Here is a 17,424-nt window from a genome sequence, read left to right as displayed (position 1 = left end):
TTTCGCGATCCAATAAACAGTTTCTAGAACGTAATACTGTTCGGTCATTAGTTCCCAAGTGGATATATCTGTAGGTGCACACATTTCATGCCTTACCACTCGGTCCCTGTGATTGTCTGATGTGTAAGGCTTGTACATTGGTGTACAGCTGAACCTCTACTTTTGGTTTGAAAATAGAAGCTCTTTATGTATTCTGGGGGGTTTGAGGGTATCATAGAGGAATTAGGGCTTGCGTGAACGTTTACAGATCTGGAGGAGGGGAAATCAGTAGAGTCACTGCTAAAGGCTAGGAAAGCCATGTCAGAGAGAATCAGAGCTAAACAGTAGTAAAAGTGGTAAAAACAGATATTTAGGAACTATTGCAGTAGGAAATAAGAGACTTCAATGTAGAACTAAAGTCTATTCAAAGTACAACATGGACAAGTTGAGATTGTTATCCAAGGAGCCCAGGATAGAGGTCAGTGGATTGAAATTACTAAGAGGAAACATGAGGAGTCTGGCTAAATTGACATACAAGGATTCTTGCTTAAGGCAGGCCAGGGTGATTAGATACCAAGGGTGAGGGTGAGGAATTGGTTCCTTCTAAAGTGACTTAGTAAGATTCTGCAACTGGACAGTGCAGCCCCAAGAAGAACAGATGGCCAAGATCAAAGCCTAGAGAAGGCTAACATTAAGTCAGAGAGTATCTTTGTCAAGCTTTAAGTGCAATCTCAGGAGAACAGACTCTGAAGCCCCCACCAAAGCTGATGGTTCTCCATGGCTCACTGGGAAGTTACTGCAACATTCAAGCGTCTCTTCAAAGCACCAATGGTCTGGCTCACTCTGCAACAAAATGGCTAGTTCTCATTTCTTTACAGGAAGCTTCTATGAAAGTGCATCTGGCTACAATCACCTCTGGAAAATAAGCCTGGCCTTCTTTTCTACCTTCTAAACCTTGCAGGTGTTCTTTTCATTGGCACATAACGAAGCTGTACAGGAGATCTGGGAAATGTAGAAAGAATTTCTGTATCTCATTGTGTGTGAGATGATACATGAGGGGTGAGGCCAATGCCTGCAAGACCCTAGCCAGTCAGCACTGTATAGGCCATTTTAACCTCAGCAGTTAGACATTTGTCTCTTTTCCTTATGTTAAACTTCCAAATAAAGACACTTATATTTCTCTCTGATGTGATGCAACTTGTATTCCTCATATTACCTCAGATATTCTCCCCCGTCTTCAAAAGTTAAGACTCAAACTTACGTCCCTCTGGTCTTCCTGAAGTGAAGGTTTTGGTGTTCAGTCACCTTTGTGCTCTGTATAGTCACTGTGTGACATTCTGTAGGTGATACTGAAATACAGCTTTATTTTATATGGTAGAGGGATTGGAGAAGGGAATAATGATAAAAACAAGTAATATTCACAGGCTTAATTACTAGCGTCTTCTGTATCATCTTTGAATCAGCATGTCCCAAAATTGCAGCATAAGAAGTAAAAATTTGCTTCCAGTTCATTAGGATGATACCATAGTTTCTTGAATTTTCATCCTTGACCCTCCAACCTATACATTCCAACGACTGGGGAATTAGTTAGTATAGCGTAGTGGTCTCTGGTTCAGAGCTTGTATTTTTGCATTTCACTGTAGCCATGGGGAATGGCACCTATCTGCTATTGTAACTGAGTGTTTAGTAAACTTGTCCCCAGTTGTACCAGGTCAGCTAACTTTAGGGTTTGGTATATGTGGAAATGATCTCCAGGGCCTTGACATCATCACTACGTATCTTTCATTGTAAACGAGCCCCCTTGTTTAGAAGCAATTTTAGTGCTACGCCATAGCAGTAAATAAAGCATATTGCACATTTAGGAATGAGTGTTTTGGTAGAGATACTGTGCTAATGGAAGGTAAATGTTTACAGAGAGTAACTGACTATTCTAGGATGTGGTCCAGCATAAGCTGCCTGCCACCAAGCAGGTGGATTCTCTCCTTTCCTGGAGAACACCGCGGTGTGGGCTCTTACTTGGTGTGTGGAAATCCAAGTTGCCGAGCCCATGGGGAGTGGTATGATTAGGGAAAGAAATTGGTTGATACCCACCAAACTATGCAACTAGCCCATGTGATTATTAACTGGTTCCTCCGTATTCCTCTTCCACAAATCTCTTGCCACCAAGTTTTAATCTGGTTCTTTTCAGGTCTTTCGTACCCCAACTGAGCATTTTAGCTACTCTCTCTGAATCATTGTAACTGTACCCCTGGCCATTTTGCCTTCTAGGTAACTTCAGCTAAGTTGCTTGACAATGCCACTGGTAAGATTCACTTCACTACTCTTGTTCAAGGCTACTCATCCCTGGGACTCTAATGCTTAATCTGTGCTTTTGTCTCAGCATATTGTTTAGAATCACCAGGAAACCAGGACTGCCAAAGCTTTTCCTCCTCATAAGTGAATGCCGTAGATGGAGAAAGAAGGCAGTATAGCAGGAGCCTGCAGCTCTCTTACCTTCTTTGGCCCTTCGGGATTTACTTGATCTGAACCCTGTATATGGTACATCACCCTAATGAAGCAAAGCTGCTGTGTGTTCCCCAGTTCCTGGCTTGATGTTAGTCCTTATTGTGGGGCAGCTCCAGTCTCAGTTGTAACTTAGGAGTTCTTGGTTCAGTCTTTGACAAGGATGTAGTGGCAAGCTGTAGCTATTTTGCAAAAAGACAATAGATATCTACTCAAATCCTAGGGGTTTTGTAATTCTATAAAAGGCTTGCCAATGGCTCCATAAAACATCCACTTCTTTTACAGACACTTTAAGCATCTGCTGAGACATACAGCCCGGGTATTAGAGCATGTTAAATCTGAACCTGTAGCAAGAGAGTCTCTTTACTCTAGCCCCTACAAAGGTGGGCAGCCTTTTATTGGTAAATGGCTCAGAAGAGCATACCAAAAGTGCTATATGTTTCCCCCAGTATTTGTTTTTGTTGTTGTTGTTGTTGTTGGGGATTTGTTGAGGGTACAAGATACCAGGTTACACCGATTGGATTTGTTAGGTAAAGTCCCTCCTATAATTGTGTCTTGCCCCCAAAAGGTGTCTCACACACCAAGACCCCTACCCCCTCCCTCCTTCCCTCTCTCTGCTCTTCCCTTCTCCCATCGTCCTCCCTCCTTCCCTCTCTCTGCTCTTCCCTTCTCCCGTCCCTCTCCCTCCTTCCCTCTCTCTGCTCTTCCTTTCCTCCAACCCCACCGTGTACTACGTCATTAATTGTCCTCATTATCAAGATTGAGTACGTAGGATTCATGCTCCTCCATTGTGAAGCTTTACTAAGAATAATGTGTTCCACTTCCATCCAGGTTAATACAAAGGATGTAAAGTCTCCATCTTTTTTAATGGCTGAATAGTATTCCATGGTGTACATGTACCACAGCTTGTTAATCCATTTCTGGGTTGGTGGGCATTTAGGCTCTTTCCACGTTTTGGCGATTGTTTCCCCCCAGTGTTTAGAGGGCTCACCTAGTTCAAGCTCATCTGACTTCACAGGGGACATCTCTGATGACTGGACCCTGCATTTTCATGGGTGTTACTGTCCCTCCTGGGTAGTCCAGTTAGTAGCCACTACGTATCAGCATGTTGCGTCAGGTGGACTGGATCAGTGAGATGTCCTAAGGAATAGCAAGAAGACCAGCATTCCTGCTAATGCGGGTTTCTTTTTCCAAAAATACTTGAGTTACATGGTTCCAGAATTACCAAATACACACAGTGAAATTGTTCATGGGTGTCAAATGTTTTGTCCATATTTACTAAGAGAAGAGCTGTCCCACCTGGCCAGCCTCTAGTAATTGGAGTAAGAGTTTTTCATTCCTCCCAGCTAGATTTTAACAGTACTGAAGAGTTGATATGATCCCAAAATCAGACAGTAAAAGTATACTGCTGTCCATTTAGGTAACAGCAGACTGCTCCTTGTGATGTACTCCAAGGGTTGACAAACTGTGAGGTCCATGGGAATCTGCTTGTTTTGTAAATGCAGCCTTTTGGGAAGCAGCCATGCCTGTGAATGAGCAGGCAGCGTTGAGTAGTTGTGATGGAAATCTTCTGGATCTTCTGGGTAACATCTTCACTATCTTTTTCTTTACAAGTTTGTTGGCCCCTGTTCTATACTAAAAAGAAAAGAATGGGGACTGGGAGATGACCAGGCCTATTGACTTGTCAGGTAGGAGGGGCAGGGATGGACCTTGTTAATTTGATACAGCACAGAAGTCATATTTCAAACAAGGTTTTAATTTGTAACCATCACTTGGTGCAATTTTTGTTAATCCACTGCTCAGTCTCCATGTGTCTCCTGGACAGGACATGTTTATTTGAATAAGAACATGATAGAAATCTCATCCTTTATCTCACGTGAAGTGAGAGATAGCTTTTAAGAAGCTTACTCAGCCTTTTCTACCATAGAAAATTCTTCATTTCATGAGGAAGGAACCAGCAGGGATTCTGCCAGTTGCTTTTATGTCTCCTCCACCACAGATTCTAGATTGCAGATTGAGTGTCCCAAATCCAAAATGCTCCAAAATTTAAAACTTTCTGAGCACCCTCCTGATACACAAAGGAGGTTCAGTTTTCAGATGTTCACATTTCATATGCTCAATTGGTATATATGATACAAATCCCAAATCTGAAATGCTTCAGGTCCCAAACATTTTTGAATATGTATCTGCTATGATGAGGGACCCATTGGGCCTAGGCCCACCCAGTACCAGTAATGCAGGACACCTGGAAGTGAGTACTGCCCACCTGCACCAGGCAGTCCAAAGAGGCAGGGCGCCTGGAAGTGAGTACCAGCCACCTACATGTGCCTCCTCACAGTTAGAGCCACGCCTTTTCATTCTTCCTGATACGGTGTTGGCATCTTTTGTCATACTGAAACCTCTCCTTCTGCCTTGTTTGACTGTCTTCCAACTTCTTACCAGTATTCCCCCTCCCAACAGTCTTTTAAAAACCTAAATTCAAGGCTGGACACATTGGCTCACATCTGTAATCCTAGCACTCTGGGAGACCAAGGCAGATGTATTGCTTGAGCTCAGGAGTTCGATACCAGCAACAGCGAGACTCCATCACTACTAAAAATAGAAAAGAAAGAAAAACTAGCCAGACCTAGTGGAGGGTGCCGATAGTCCCATTCCCAAGCAAGAGGATCACTTGAGCCCAAGAGTTTGAGGTTGCTGTGAGCTATGCCACCACAGTACTCTACTGAGGACAGCAGAGTGAGAGGCTTTATCTAAAAAAAAGACCCCAATTCACATGTATTGTTCCCTACACGAAATCTTTCAATAACCTTACACAGTACTTGCAATAAAGCTCAAAACCGTAGCTGTTAATGATCTTTCTTCCAGGCTGTACTCTGCCTTGATTTCCTGCCTGGAACCTGGGCTTGTCTTTTACTCAGTTCCAGTTTACCATATAAAGGGATATAATTCTTCAAGGATGACATTGGCCAAACAGGATTTTTTTCAAGCCTTACCCATACTAGTTTTATCCCAAGCACTGTGTTGTGGAGTAGTCTGAGTCCATTTTTAATTTGAGTTCCTCAGTAAGACATAGATTTATTCAGCCTGTTGGTTTCTAGCCATTTTATAGTTATTTTTTTTTTTTTAGAGACAGAGTCTCAACTTGTCGCCCTTGGTAGAGTGCTGTGACATCACAGCTCACAGCATCCTCCAGCTCTTGGGCTTAGACTATTCTCTTGCCTCAGCCTCCCAAGTAGCTCGGACTACAGGTGCTAGCCACAACGCCTGACTATTTTTTTTTGTTGTTGTTGTTGCAATTTGGCTGGGGCTGGGTTTGAACCCACCACCCTCGGTATATGGGGCCGGTGCCCTACTCACTGAGCCACAGGAGCCACCCCATTTTATAGTTCTGAACTTGCATATCTCCCTCTTTGGCTCAAAGGAGAAGCTTTATAAACAAATCCTTTACCTTGCTGTTTTAATTATGTATTATGTAATAGGGGATTCCTAGTCCAGCCTTTCTGGAAACTAGTAAGTTTTAGACTTTGAGATACAATATTATGTCACAAACTACATATTTATTCTTTGGCCATTAAAAGCTATCCCTTTGAAGGAAGCATTTTTGAGCAGCAAAGTTGAGTATTAGATTTTATTAAAATCTAAATTTGAAAGTATAAATAAAAGAAGGACAATTTGCACCATTATTAATTGCTATAGTATTAATATATTCCTATTATATAAAACTAAATGAGGAAATTACGTAAGGCATACAGAGAGCAAACATAAAATTTGTATCCACATTGCAAAATACACCATGATTCCAAAAACATCAAGTATTTAAAATCGAGCATGTGCACAATTAAATAGATGCATTGACCTGGGAAAGAAGGTAGGAAATTTTTAATACCCCAGCAGCTCTTTTCTTGTGATTTAGCATATTTTAACACTTTTAATGGGATTAGTTATTTTCTTTTTCTTTTTGGGGGGTGGATTAGTGATTTTCTTCAACAAAATTTTTAATACAAAGAATTATTTAGTTGAAAATAGATAAGATTAATAGTTACAACATACCAGAAGTTAAAATAACCAGTAGGCTGGCCTGTGTTTAACTTTTCCCTTATCCTCTCATATCTGGTGCTTGGTCAGCAGCCCTTCAGGGAAAGTGAGTATGTGTTCAGGAGTATGAAAGTTTTCTTTTGTGTGAACATTTTTCATTTTTAGCTTTTTAAAATTCATTATTTTTGTCAGCAAGAATAAGACATCATCCATCCTGTACTTTTACCCTTCATTAATAGTTTTTTCCTTTAGTTTTTAGAGTGAAGATTCACACCAATATCTTTCACATAAGACTTAAGGGAGATAAATAGCCTAAAGTTGGTACATTTGTGATTGTGTAATTTTAAAAAAATGTAACACTCTATTTAATTTTTAAGTTCTGCCATTGAATCTACCAGAGAAGATTCTTCAAGCTTAGTTGCTGAACTTCAAGAAAAGCTTCAAGAAGAAAAAGCTAAGTTTCTAGAACAACTTGAAGAGCAAGAAAAAAGAAAGAATGAAGAAATGCAAAATGTTCGAACGTCTTTGATAGCTGAACAACAGGTGTGTCCGTCTTTCCCTACTGCATTTGAAATCTAAAGGTGGATGGGAATTAACAAATACAACTTCCTGTGTAGCTGAGAGCTCCTTATATCTTAGCTGCGGGTTTTTTTATATTGATCTTGTTAATACTAAATATCTTTTTCATGATAAAAACATTCATTTTTAAATAAATTTTTAATACTCTGTCACTTGACAGTATCAGCTGTTTCAAAATAATAGTTGTGGGTGAGAGATTGGCAAATAAGAATTCTGTTTCTGGTTCTTCACTACCTGTGTGAATTTGGGTAGATCATTTAACTTCTTTAGAACTAAGATTAGTTTTCTTTTATTTTTTTTTGAGATAGTATCTCAAATTGTCGCCGGTGGCATCATAGCTCACAACTACCTCCAATTCTTGGACTGAAGTGATCCTCTTGTGTCAGTTTTTCTATTTTAGTAGAGACTGGGTCTCACTTTTACTCAGGCTGGTCTTGAACTCATAAGCTCAAGCAATCCACCCACCCCCGCCTCCCAGAGTGCTAGGATTACAGGCATGAGCTACCACCCCAACCATAAGCTTAGTTTTCTATAAAATGATGGTGCTTACACTACCACATAGATGATTTTTAAATTAAAAATTTTTTACCTTAAGCCAGGGTTTTTCAACCTTTTTCATCTATGGCACATTTCAACCTATAGTTAAAGTTAAACTTTCACAGCACACTTAAATTGTGGTGATCATGGGGCGGCACTCGTAGCTCAGTGGGTAGGGCCCCGGCCACATACACCGAGGCTGGTGGGTTCAAACCTGGCTGGGGCCAGCTAAAAGCAACAATGACAACTGCAACATAAAAATAGCTGGGCGTTGTGGCCGGTGCCTGTAGTCCTAGCTACTTGGGAGGTTGAAGCAAGGGAATAGCTTAAGCCCAAGAGTTTGAGGTTATTGTGAGCTGTGACGTCACAGCACTCTATCAAGGATGACATCCTGAGATTCTGTCTCAAAAAACAAACAAAAAATTATAGTAATCAAAAAATAGACTAAATAGGGCGTGGTGGTTCATGCCTATAACCAGCACTGTGGAAGGCCAATGTGGAATTGATTGCCTGTGCTCACAAGTTCAAAACCAGCTTGAGCTAGAAAGAGACCTCATCTCTAAAAAATAGCCAGGGGCTGTGGCAGGCACCTGTAATCCCAGCTACTCGTGAGGCTGAGGCAAGAGAATCACTTGAACCCAAGAGTTTAAGTTTGTTGTGACGCCTGGGCACTCTACCGAGGTCAACAGGTGAGACTCTGTCTCAAAAAAAAAAAAAAAAGTATAAAAGAGAAACTAACTTACCTTGCTTTGAACTTCTTTTGAATATAATTTGATTGATAATCTTTAAAAATTTTACCTAAGATCCTCTCACAGCACACCAATAGCACACTGGTTGAATCACCACCCTAAGCCCTAAAATTCTCTAAATTGTGTTATCCTAATATACATACTGATCAAGACAAATTTCTCAAATATTCTTTCTGTAATACTTAGCCATATGATAGGCTGGTGGTAGACTAGGTTTGGAATATTGTTGAACTTTATTAATTTACAAATTCATTGTTGGTCAGTGGTAAGCGATTGTGTTTATAAAGTAAGTTAGATCACAAAGGGATCTTGTAGGGAGCTTCTGTTTCACCTAAAGTACTGTACAACAGCTAACAAGAAAATAAAAGAATGACGTAAGTGCATACATCCTTGAAGAAGATTGCTCACTGGAATGTGGAGAAAGACTGGAGGGCTGCAAGGCTGGCAGTGATGGGTGTGGGTGGCTCCTGCTCTGCTTCTGTAATTCTTTTCCAGGGTGCAGTTGACCATACTTGTTTCATTTTGATGAATATCTTTCTGAAACTGCTTTTTACCTTGATGTATACATTTAATATTATGTGGTATTTTTTCCTGAAATGTTGTAGTTACTTAGTATCTTTTTAGAATTTGAATAAATATAAATCAAAGAACAAAAAAAATAAGGAAGTATTGTTCAAACCCCTTAAGAACTTTAGATTTTAAGGCTGAGGGGAAAAAAAGGGGAACCCTAGAAAAGGCAAATAAGGACAACTAAAAAAATGAAGTGCGTGCCGTCTCCAAAGCCAGGAAAGTAGGTGTTTAGGGAGACAGAGTAGCCGAGAGTTTTACGTAGGAATTATCACTGAAGAGTTCACTAATGACATCTCTGTTAAGAATATGAATGTGTGGATTCTTTTGTATGATTCTATATGTAATTGATCTTTCTTTTTCATTGTCTCTCTGTATGCTGCTTTATAAGCATCGATACAGTTTCAGATTTCAAAAATGAAGTAGGGGATATAATTAACTGATTGAAACCACAACTAAAAATTAACAGCTTTCTAAGTTCTTCACATTTGAGTGCCTTTTTTTAATATTTGTAAAACGAGACTAATGAGACTTAAGGCAGATAACTTCCATTTTTGAAAGTTTGTGTGTCGGGTTGTGTTTATGTTATGTAATTTGTACCTCACTGTATGCAGATGATTTCTGGGTTGGGGCTTATTTGGTACTTATCTTAAGTAGACCGTGGTTTTTGTTTTGTTTTGTTTTGTTTTTGAGCTAGAGTCTTGCTGTGTTCTTCCTGCTAGTGTGCAGTGACTCTGTCGTAGCTCACAGCAGCCTTGGAATGGCTCGAAGAACCCTGCAGCTCACTATTCTGAGTAGCTGGGACTACAGGTGCAGGCTATCATATTCAACTATTTATCTTTCTGTTTTTTATAGAGATGAGGTCTTGCTCTTGCTCACACTGATCTGATATCCTGACCTCAAATGATCCTCTCATCTTAGCCTCCCAGAGTGCTAGGACTTATAGGCGTGAGCCACCATGCCTTAACTAACCTTTTCTATATTAATATACCTATTATAAATATGATAATGTTCCTAAAAAAATGCATGTTAAATTATGCTAGTAGCAAAGGGCATAAAAACAGTGGTTAATGGCTGGAAGTGGTGGCTCGTGCCTGTAAGTCCAGCACTCTGGAAGGCCAAGACGGGTGTATCGCTTGAGCTCAGGAGTTCAAGACCAGCCTGACCAAGAGTGAGACCCCCATCTCTACTAAAAATAGAAAATCTGGCAGCACCCGGCGGTGCTCAGAGGGTAGGGCACTGGCCACATACACCAAGGCTGGTGGGTTTGAACCCAGCCCAGGCCAGCTAAAGCAACAATGAAAACTGCAACAAAAAAATAACCAGGAGTTGTGGTGGACGCCTGTAGTTCCAGCTACTTGTGAGGCTGAGACAAGAGAATCGCCTAAGCTGAGGAGTTTGAGGTTGCTGTGAGCTGTGATGCCACAGCACTCTACTGAGGGTGACATAGGAAAACTACCTCCAAAAAAAGAAAGAAAAAGAAAAGTAGAAAATCTGAGGCAAGAGAGTCTAATCACTTGAGCCCAGGAATTTGAGGTTGCTATAAGCTATGATGCTACGGCACTTTACCAAGGGTGACAAAGTGAGACTGTCTCAACAACCAAAAATAAAAATAATAATGTTAATATGCTATTACAAACATTAATTTTCTGTATAGAACTTAGTGCATAATGAAACAGCTTAATAAAATGCCATATTATAAATGCTACTTTATGAGGGATCTTGCTGTGTGGTTTCTGGCTTGAAATTATATTTAATGAATTAGTTGGATTTTAATCCAAAATGCCATATTCTTTTCCTGTTAAATCTTCCTATTCTACTCATTATTGGCATTATTCTTTTAATTCAAGAACCAGAGAACATCATTTTAGGAGGCCCTTCTTAATGAAATATTACAAATGAATTTTTTAACAAATGGAATAAATTTTATAAAAGAAAGTGTTTAGTTAAAATTACCAAATTGTCTCATGAGATTCATGCAGAATTTGGATATTTGAGCTTTGTAGTAAGAACATTTGTAGGAAGGTCAAAAAATAACAAGTCTAGCCAATACAAATCAGAATTCCAGTAGGCATTGCAAATACCCAAATAAGAGATTTAAATAGGATAAAGTCAGATCTAAAATGTCAGCTGTGGTAGTTGAGATTTAGCTAAAGATCAAAAGAAGATTTCAGAGGCAGATGATAACTCAATGAAAAAGTCAGGTGTGTTAACAGCAGTCTTAGGTTGTTAATTGTTATAATTCTTTTTTTGAAATGTCAGAATCTCTGACAGTAATTATATGGACAATAATGAAAAAATAAAATTTTTTTCAAATATTAAGTTGCAACCTTAAAAATAACAGTTTTCCCACAGTACACATTGCGTTTTTATTTTTAAAAATATTCATAAATATCATTGTCTTCTCCATATACAAATATACCATAGAAAAGAATATTTGTGAGTTTATTCTTTTAGCTGTCTAATATACATAATTTAAATCATTACTTTTCTTTGTTTTAGACCAATTTTAACACTGTTTTAACAAGAGAGAAAATGAGAAAAGAAAACATAATAAATGATCTTAGTGATAAATTGAAAAGTACGATGCAGCAGCAAGAACGGGATAAAGGTTAGCAGTGTTTTGTAATACAATATTTTACATTTCTTTTTACTTATGCAAAATGTTTTCTTAAGGGTGGCGCCTGTGGCTCAGTGAGTAGGGCACCAGTCCCATATACCGAGGGTGGTGGGTTCAAACCCGACCCTGGCCAAACTGCAACAAAAAAATAGCTGGGCATTGTGGTGGGAACTTATACTCCCAGCTACTCGGGAGGCTGAGGCAGGAGAGTCACCTAAGCCCAAGAGCTGGAGGTTGCTGTGAGCTGTGATGCCACAGCACTCCACTGAGGGAGACAAAGTGGGACTCTTTTTTAAAAAAAAAAGTTTTGGGCGGTGCCTGTGGCTCAGTGAATAGGGCGCCAGCCCCATATACCAAGGGTGGTGGGTTCAAACCTGACCCTGGGAAAACTGCAACAAAAAAATAGCCGGGCATTGTGGTGACGCCTATAGTCCCAGCTACTCGGGAGGCTAACGCAAGAGAATCACCTAAGCCTAGGAGTTGAAGGTTGCTGTGAGCTATGATGTCACAGCACTCTACTGAGAGCAAGTGATGAAGTAAGACTCTGTCTCTACAAAAAAAAAAAGTTTTTTTAGATATATAATGTTTATTTCAATTTGGGGATCTTTCAGATTTGATAGAGTCACTTTCTGAAGATCGAGCTCGTTTGCTTGAAGAAAAGAAAAAGCTTGAAGAAGAAGTCAGTAAGTTGCGTAGCAGCGGTTTTGTCCCTTCACCTTATGTAGCTGCAGCCCCAGAGCTTTATGGAGCTTGTGCACCTGAGCTTCCCGGTGAAGCAGACAGATCAGCGGTGGGAACAGATGAAGGAAGAGTGGATTCAGCAATGGAGACGAGCATGATGTCTGTCCAGTAAGTGTTCATGATGTCTATCTGCAGCTGTGTTATTGGAGGCTTATAAGCCACTAGTACAGTTCAGTAAGTTATAAAGCTCTGAAGAACAGAAATACTTTTAACATTACTGATTGTCCACAGCCCACGTATCTGAAAGTTGAGCTGTTTTAATTCTTTCAACTTGAAATGTAAGAAATGAGTCATTTTGGGCGACGCCTGTGGCTCAAGGAGTAGGGCACCGGTCCCATATGCCAGAGGTGGCAGGTTCAAACCCAGCCCCGGCCAAAAATCACAAAAAAAAAAAAAAAAAGAAATGAGTCATTTTAGGATATTTTCATACTATACGTAATACAGTAGAATAGAACTGTATTAGCTGATCACCTCCCTACATTGTCATCCTCCTTAAATTGACCTAATATTAACAGACCAGACATGCACCACATGTACGTATCAGCACAGTAGGCCTAGTTCCTTATGTTGACCACCTCTGTAGGTTGACCAGTTTGTTACAATCTCTTGAGTGGTCAACTTAGAGAGGGTCTATATGTGCAACAGAATTTTCTAGGCTGTCAGGATAAAGATCAGTACAGTAGTGTTGAGCCATTCCTATTTATAAGGAATGTTTTAAGTTTTGAGATCTGTTACCAAGAAGAAAAAGGAGTTAATACCTATAATGAATATATTTGTTTTCATAGGGAAACGCAGGAAAGCTTAAAATATGTTTATTTTTCTGTGTAGTTCAACTGACAGTATTAGAAACTGGCTCAAGAATATAAATTAAAAATAATTTTTTTTTTTTAGAGACAGAGTCTCACTTTATCGCCCTCGGTAAAGTGCTGTGGCGTCAGAGCTCACAGCATCCTCCAGTTCCTGGGCTTAGGTGATTCTCTTACCTCAGCCTCCTGAGTAGCTGGGACTACAGACGCCCGCCACCAACAGCCGGCTTTTTTGTTGTTGTTGCAGTTTGTCCCGCCAGCCTCAGTATATGGGGCCAACATCCTACCCACTGAGCCACAGGCACCACCCAATTTAATATAACATTAAATATCATTCAAAAAGATAAGACACAAACATATCAAGATATCATGGGTATTAGAAAACAGAAATAATAGAACTTTTCCAGGCATATGTGAAAAACTCTTAGAAAAAAATACATCTAACTGGGGTGGCGCCTGTGGCTCAAGGAGTAGGGTGCCGGTCCCATATGCTGGAGGTGGCGGGTTCAAACCCACCCCGGCCAAAAACCACAAAAAAAGAAAAAAAAAAAATACATCTAACTGCATTCTACATACAGGGAAGGCACCGAAAGTGAAATGATACAGAAAGTTTGTTATAATGTGATTAGAAAAGATATACAAGGCAAGCAACAGGCAAAATATTAATATATATAAGAAATTTGAAACAAGAGGTTTTGTAAAGTTAGAGGAAATTTCATACTTAGAGAGGGCCCTGTTCACAAAAATGTGATTAGTTGTTAACTGGTACTTTACAATGTGACTTTGATCAATAATTTAATAAAAATGGATTAAGACTAGAATGATAGTTTTCAGGACCGACAGAGTAGGACACTGGTCTTTCATGGGAAACAATGAAGTAAAAATAAATAAAGGAATAGATAAATAATGCAGCTTTAATAAAAAGAAAGTCAGCTATATACCAAATCACAAAGGAAGTCTCAAAATACCAAATAATCATGTTAGCAACAAAAACAGGAGGCCATAGATCTGGAAATGCGAATCCTACATAGAGACATGATGTGTTAGGAGTATTGCTGCCTATATAGAGATACCTACATGTGGGGCTTTTTTTTTTTTCTTTTCTTTTTAATTGACACATAATTGTGCATATTTTTGTACTACAGTGTGATGTATCGATACATGTATACATTTTTTAGTAATCAAATCAGGGTAGTTAACAGATAGGTAGCCTAAAACATTTGTTAATTCTTTGTGTGAGAACATTTAAAATCCTCTCTTCTGGCTATGTTGAGATGTACAGTACATTGTTAATAACTGTAGTTTAGTGACCTGCTGTGTGATAGGACCCCAGGATAGATTCCTCCGTCTACTGTAACTTTGTACCTGCTGACCAGTCTCTTCTCATCCTCACTGCTCCTACTTGCCGAATCTCTGCTAACCACTGTTCTGTTCCCCACTACCTTGAGATCAGCTTTCTGAGATTCCACATGAGAGTGAGATCATAAGTAGGTTTGTATGTCAAAATGGAAGTTGTTACTTAGAACGAAAGTATCCAAAATGGAGTTAGAATCAGGAGTACTTTGAGAGAGCTATGTAGCCTTAGTACATTTATGTAACAATCAAGTAAACGAGCCACATCAAAGGAAAGCTGTTTAGTAGATAAATTCAAATAAATAGATGATACATACCTGTGTGAAATGCAAAGAGGGACATAACCACAAATACGGTTTTAAAAATTTCAGAGAATGTAAGTTAATCTTGTGAATTATCAACATAAAGAAGGTTAAAGACAGTTTTAGAATATCAAATGCCATGATTTTTTAGATGATGTGGTCATCATGAACCGATGGAGCATTTCATAAATGCCAGAGAAATAGCTGAACAGTAGACGGTCTCTAAATATAACCGTATTTATTCACTGGTTATTTGAGAAGGATGATATAATGATCTCAATAGGAGCAGCAATGCCAATTAATCAAATTCATTTAGAATAGTAATATTTTCATAAACCCTTAGCAGTGGCTGGGCATGTTGCCTCACAGCTATAATCCTAGCACTCTGGGAGGCCGAGGTGCGTGGATTGCTTAAACTCAGGAGTTTGAGACCAGCTTGAGTAAGAGCTAGAGCCCGGGCCTAGTGGCAGGCACCTGTAGTCCCAACTACTCAGGAGGCGCAGACAAGAAGATGACTTGAGCCGGAGAGTTTTAGGTTTCTGTGAGCTATGACACCATGGCACTCTACTCAGGGTGACAAAGTAAGATTCTTGTCTCTAAAAACATAAAAAATAAGAAAAGTGAACCCATTCAATCTAGGAATACGTGGGAAGTACATGAAACTTGTAATGAATATATTTAATGTTGAAACAATTAGATGTATTTTCTATAAATTTAGAAAGAGCCTAAAGAATCCCAGCTGCCACCATAGCCATTCAGCAAGACACGAATGAATAACAATGAAAACTGGAAAAGATAGTCTGAAGAAGGACTAGCAGAGAGTGTTGGTCACAGATAGTTTCAAAAATGCATAGTTTGCATATTTGCCAGCCAAAAGCTGGTTTGAATATGCATAAAAGATCCTAATAAAAGTTTAGAGGAATAATTTGTTAGTAATTGAGAAGAAAGAAATAAACTCTTTTAATGTATATATCGTGATCTTATATATAGAAAGTCCTGGGGATTCTATTAAAAACCTATTGTCACTAATGAACAAAAGGCTGTCAGGGTGGGTATACTGGCATGCATCAGTATACTCCCACTACTCTGGGGGTAGGGGCAGGAGGATCTCTTGAGCCCAGGAGTTTGAGTTTGCAAGAGCTGTGATGAGGCCAGTGCACTCTACCTGGTCCACAAAGCAAGGCCCTGTCTCAAAAAGAAAAAATATTGAGAGACCAGAAATGAGCCTTTATATTTATGGACGTTGAACCCTTGCATTATGGTCAATGGTACTGAGACAATTCAGTGTGAGAAATAGCCTTTTCAACAAATGGTGCTGGGGCAGGATAGCCAGATAGCCATAGACAAAAGAGTAAAGTTGGGCCCTTTCCACACCATACATACAAGCTAACCTAAAATAGATAACAGGCTTAAATATAAAACCTAAAATTATTAAACTCTTACAGGAGTAAATCTTCATAATCTTAAAGCAGGCAAAGCCTCTTCGTAAAGAATTAACATTTAGAAGAAGGTGCAATCCCTACCTGTGTCAACTTGCTTAAAATATAATTGGGGGAAAATATATATATATTTTGCTGTGAGCTATGGTCTCACTATGTTGCCCAGGCTGTTTTTCCAATTATATATATAATTGGAACAACATATACATACATGGGTTGCCTACCCTGGGCAACATAGTGAGACTTATGTCTTTACCCAGAATAAAACCTTATATGTGTAGATATATAATTGAGGGTTATATGGAAGAATTTAAAAACCCGAACAATATTTCTTCTTTTTAAATTTTAGAGCATGTTTTTCTTCTCTAATTATGTTTCGGGTGTTTTAGTGTGGTGGGTAAATTCACGTGTGGCATGGTGTCCAGCGCATACATTGCAAATCTTTTTTTTTTTTTATCTTTTTTTTTATTGTTAAATCATAGCTGGGTACATTATCAAGGGGTACAATGTGCTGGTTTCATATACAGTCTGAAATATTCTCATCAAACTGTTCAATGTAGCCTTCATGGCATTTTCTTAGTTATTGTATGTAGACATTTGTGTTCTACATTTAGTAAGTTTCGTACATTGCAAATCTTAATGAAGTCACTCAACAACTACAACTTTGTCAGTAACATGAATTCACTCACACATAGGAAGAAGAGTAGTTCTTAATCCCTGGGGAGCAATAGAAAATTTAAAGACATTATCCCTAGATGAGTGCACACACAAAGTTTTGCTTATCATTTGAAAAGGTTTATAGGTCTAGGTCTCCTACAGAGAATATACAATATTGAAATTATGTCTTTACTTAAATAGGCTGCTTTTGAAAATTTAGTACAAACCCTTGACTTAAAGTGATCAGTATTAATATTAAAATTTACAAAATCTTATTGAAGAATGTTAAATTAAGAATTTCAAAGGATGGCACCTATGGCTGAGTGAGTAGGGCGCTGGCCGCACATACCGAGGGTGGCAGGTTCAAACCCGGTCCCAGCCAAACTGCAACAAAAAATAGCCAGGCGTTGTGGCCGGCGCCTGTGGTCCCAGCTAGCGAGGAGTTGGAAGTTGCTGTGAGTTGTGACGCTACAGCACTCTACTGAGGGCGATAAAGTGAGACTGTCTCTAAAAAAAGAATTTCAAAGGATTGAAATTAAAATGAATTATTCTGTCACA

The 17,424-nt window shown here is 39.2% G+C and overlaps 1 protein-coding gene across 4 annotated transcripts in view; it reads left to right on the top strand.

Moving 5' to 3' along the window:
* The window catches only part of RB1CC1 (RB1 inducible coiled-coil 1), a 93,997-nt gene that overhangs the window by 65,476 nt on the left and 11,097 nt on the right, over window positions 1–17,424 (top strand). For all 4 annotated transcript variants that reach the window (XM_053558601.1, XM_053558600.1, XM_053558602.1 and 1 more), the window contains 3 exons: window positions 6,894–7,059; window positions 11,451–11,559; window positions 12,180–12,417. In XM_053558601.1, the coding sequence (XP_053414576.1) occupies window positions 6,894–7,059; window positions 11,451–11,559; window positions 12,180–12,417 (513 nt within the window). The remainder of the gene's footprint in view (window positions 1–6,893; window positions 7,060–11,450; window positions 11,560–12,179; window positions 12,418–17,424) is intronic.

Source organism: Nycticebus coucang, chromosome 13 (assembly GCF_027406575.1).
Source record: "Nycticebus coucang isolate mNycCou1 chromosome 13, mNycCou1.pri, whole genome shotgun sequence".
Taxonomy (NCBI): domain Eukaryota; kingdom Metazoa; phylum Chordata; class Mammalia; order Primates; family Lorisidae; genus Nycticebus; species Nycticebus coucang.
The sequence above is the reverse complement of the archived record's forward strand: the minus strand, read 5'-3'. Positions and strand labels throughout refer to the sequence as shown.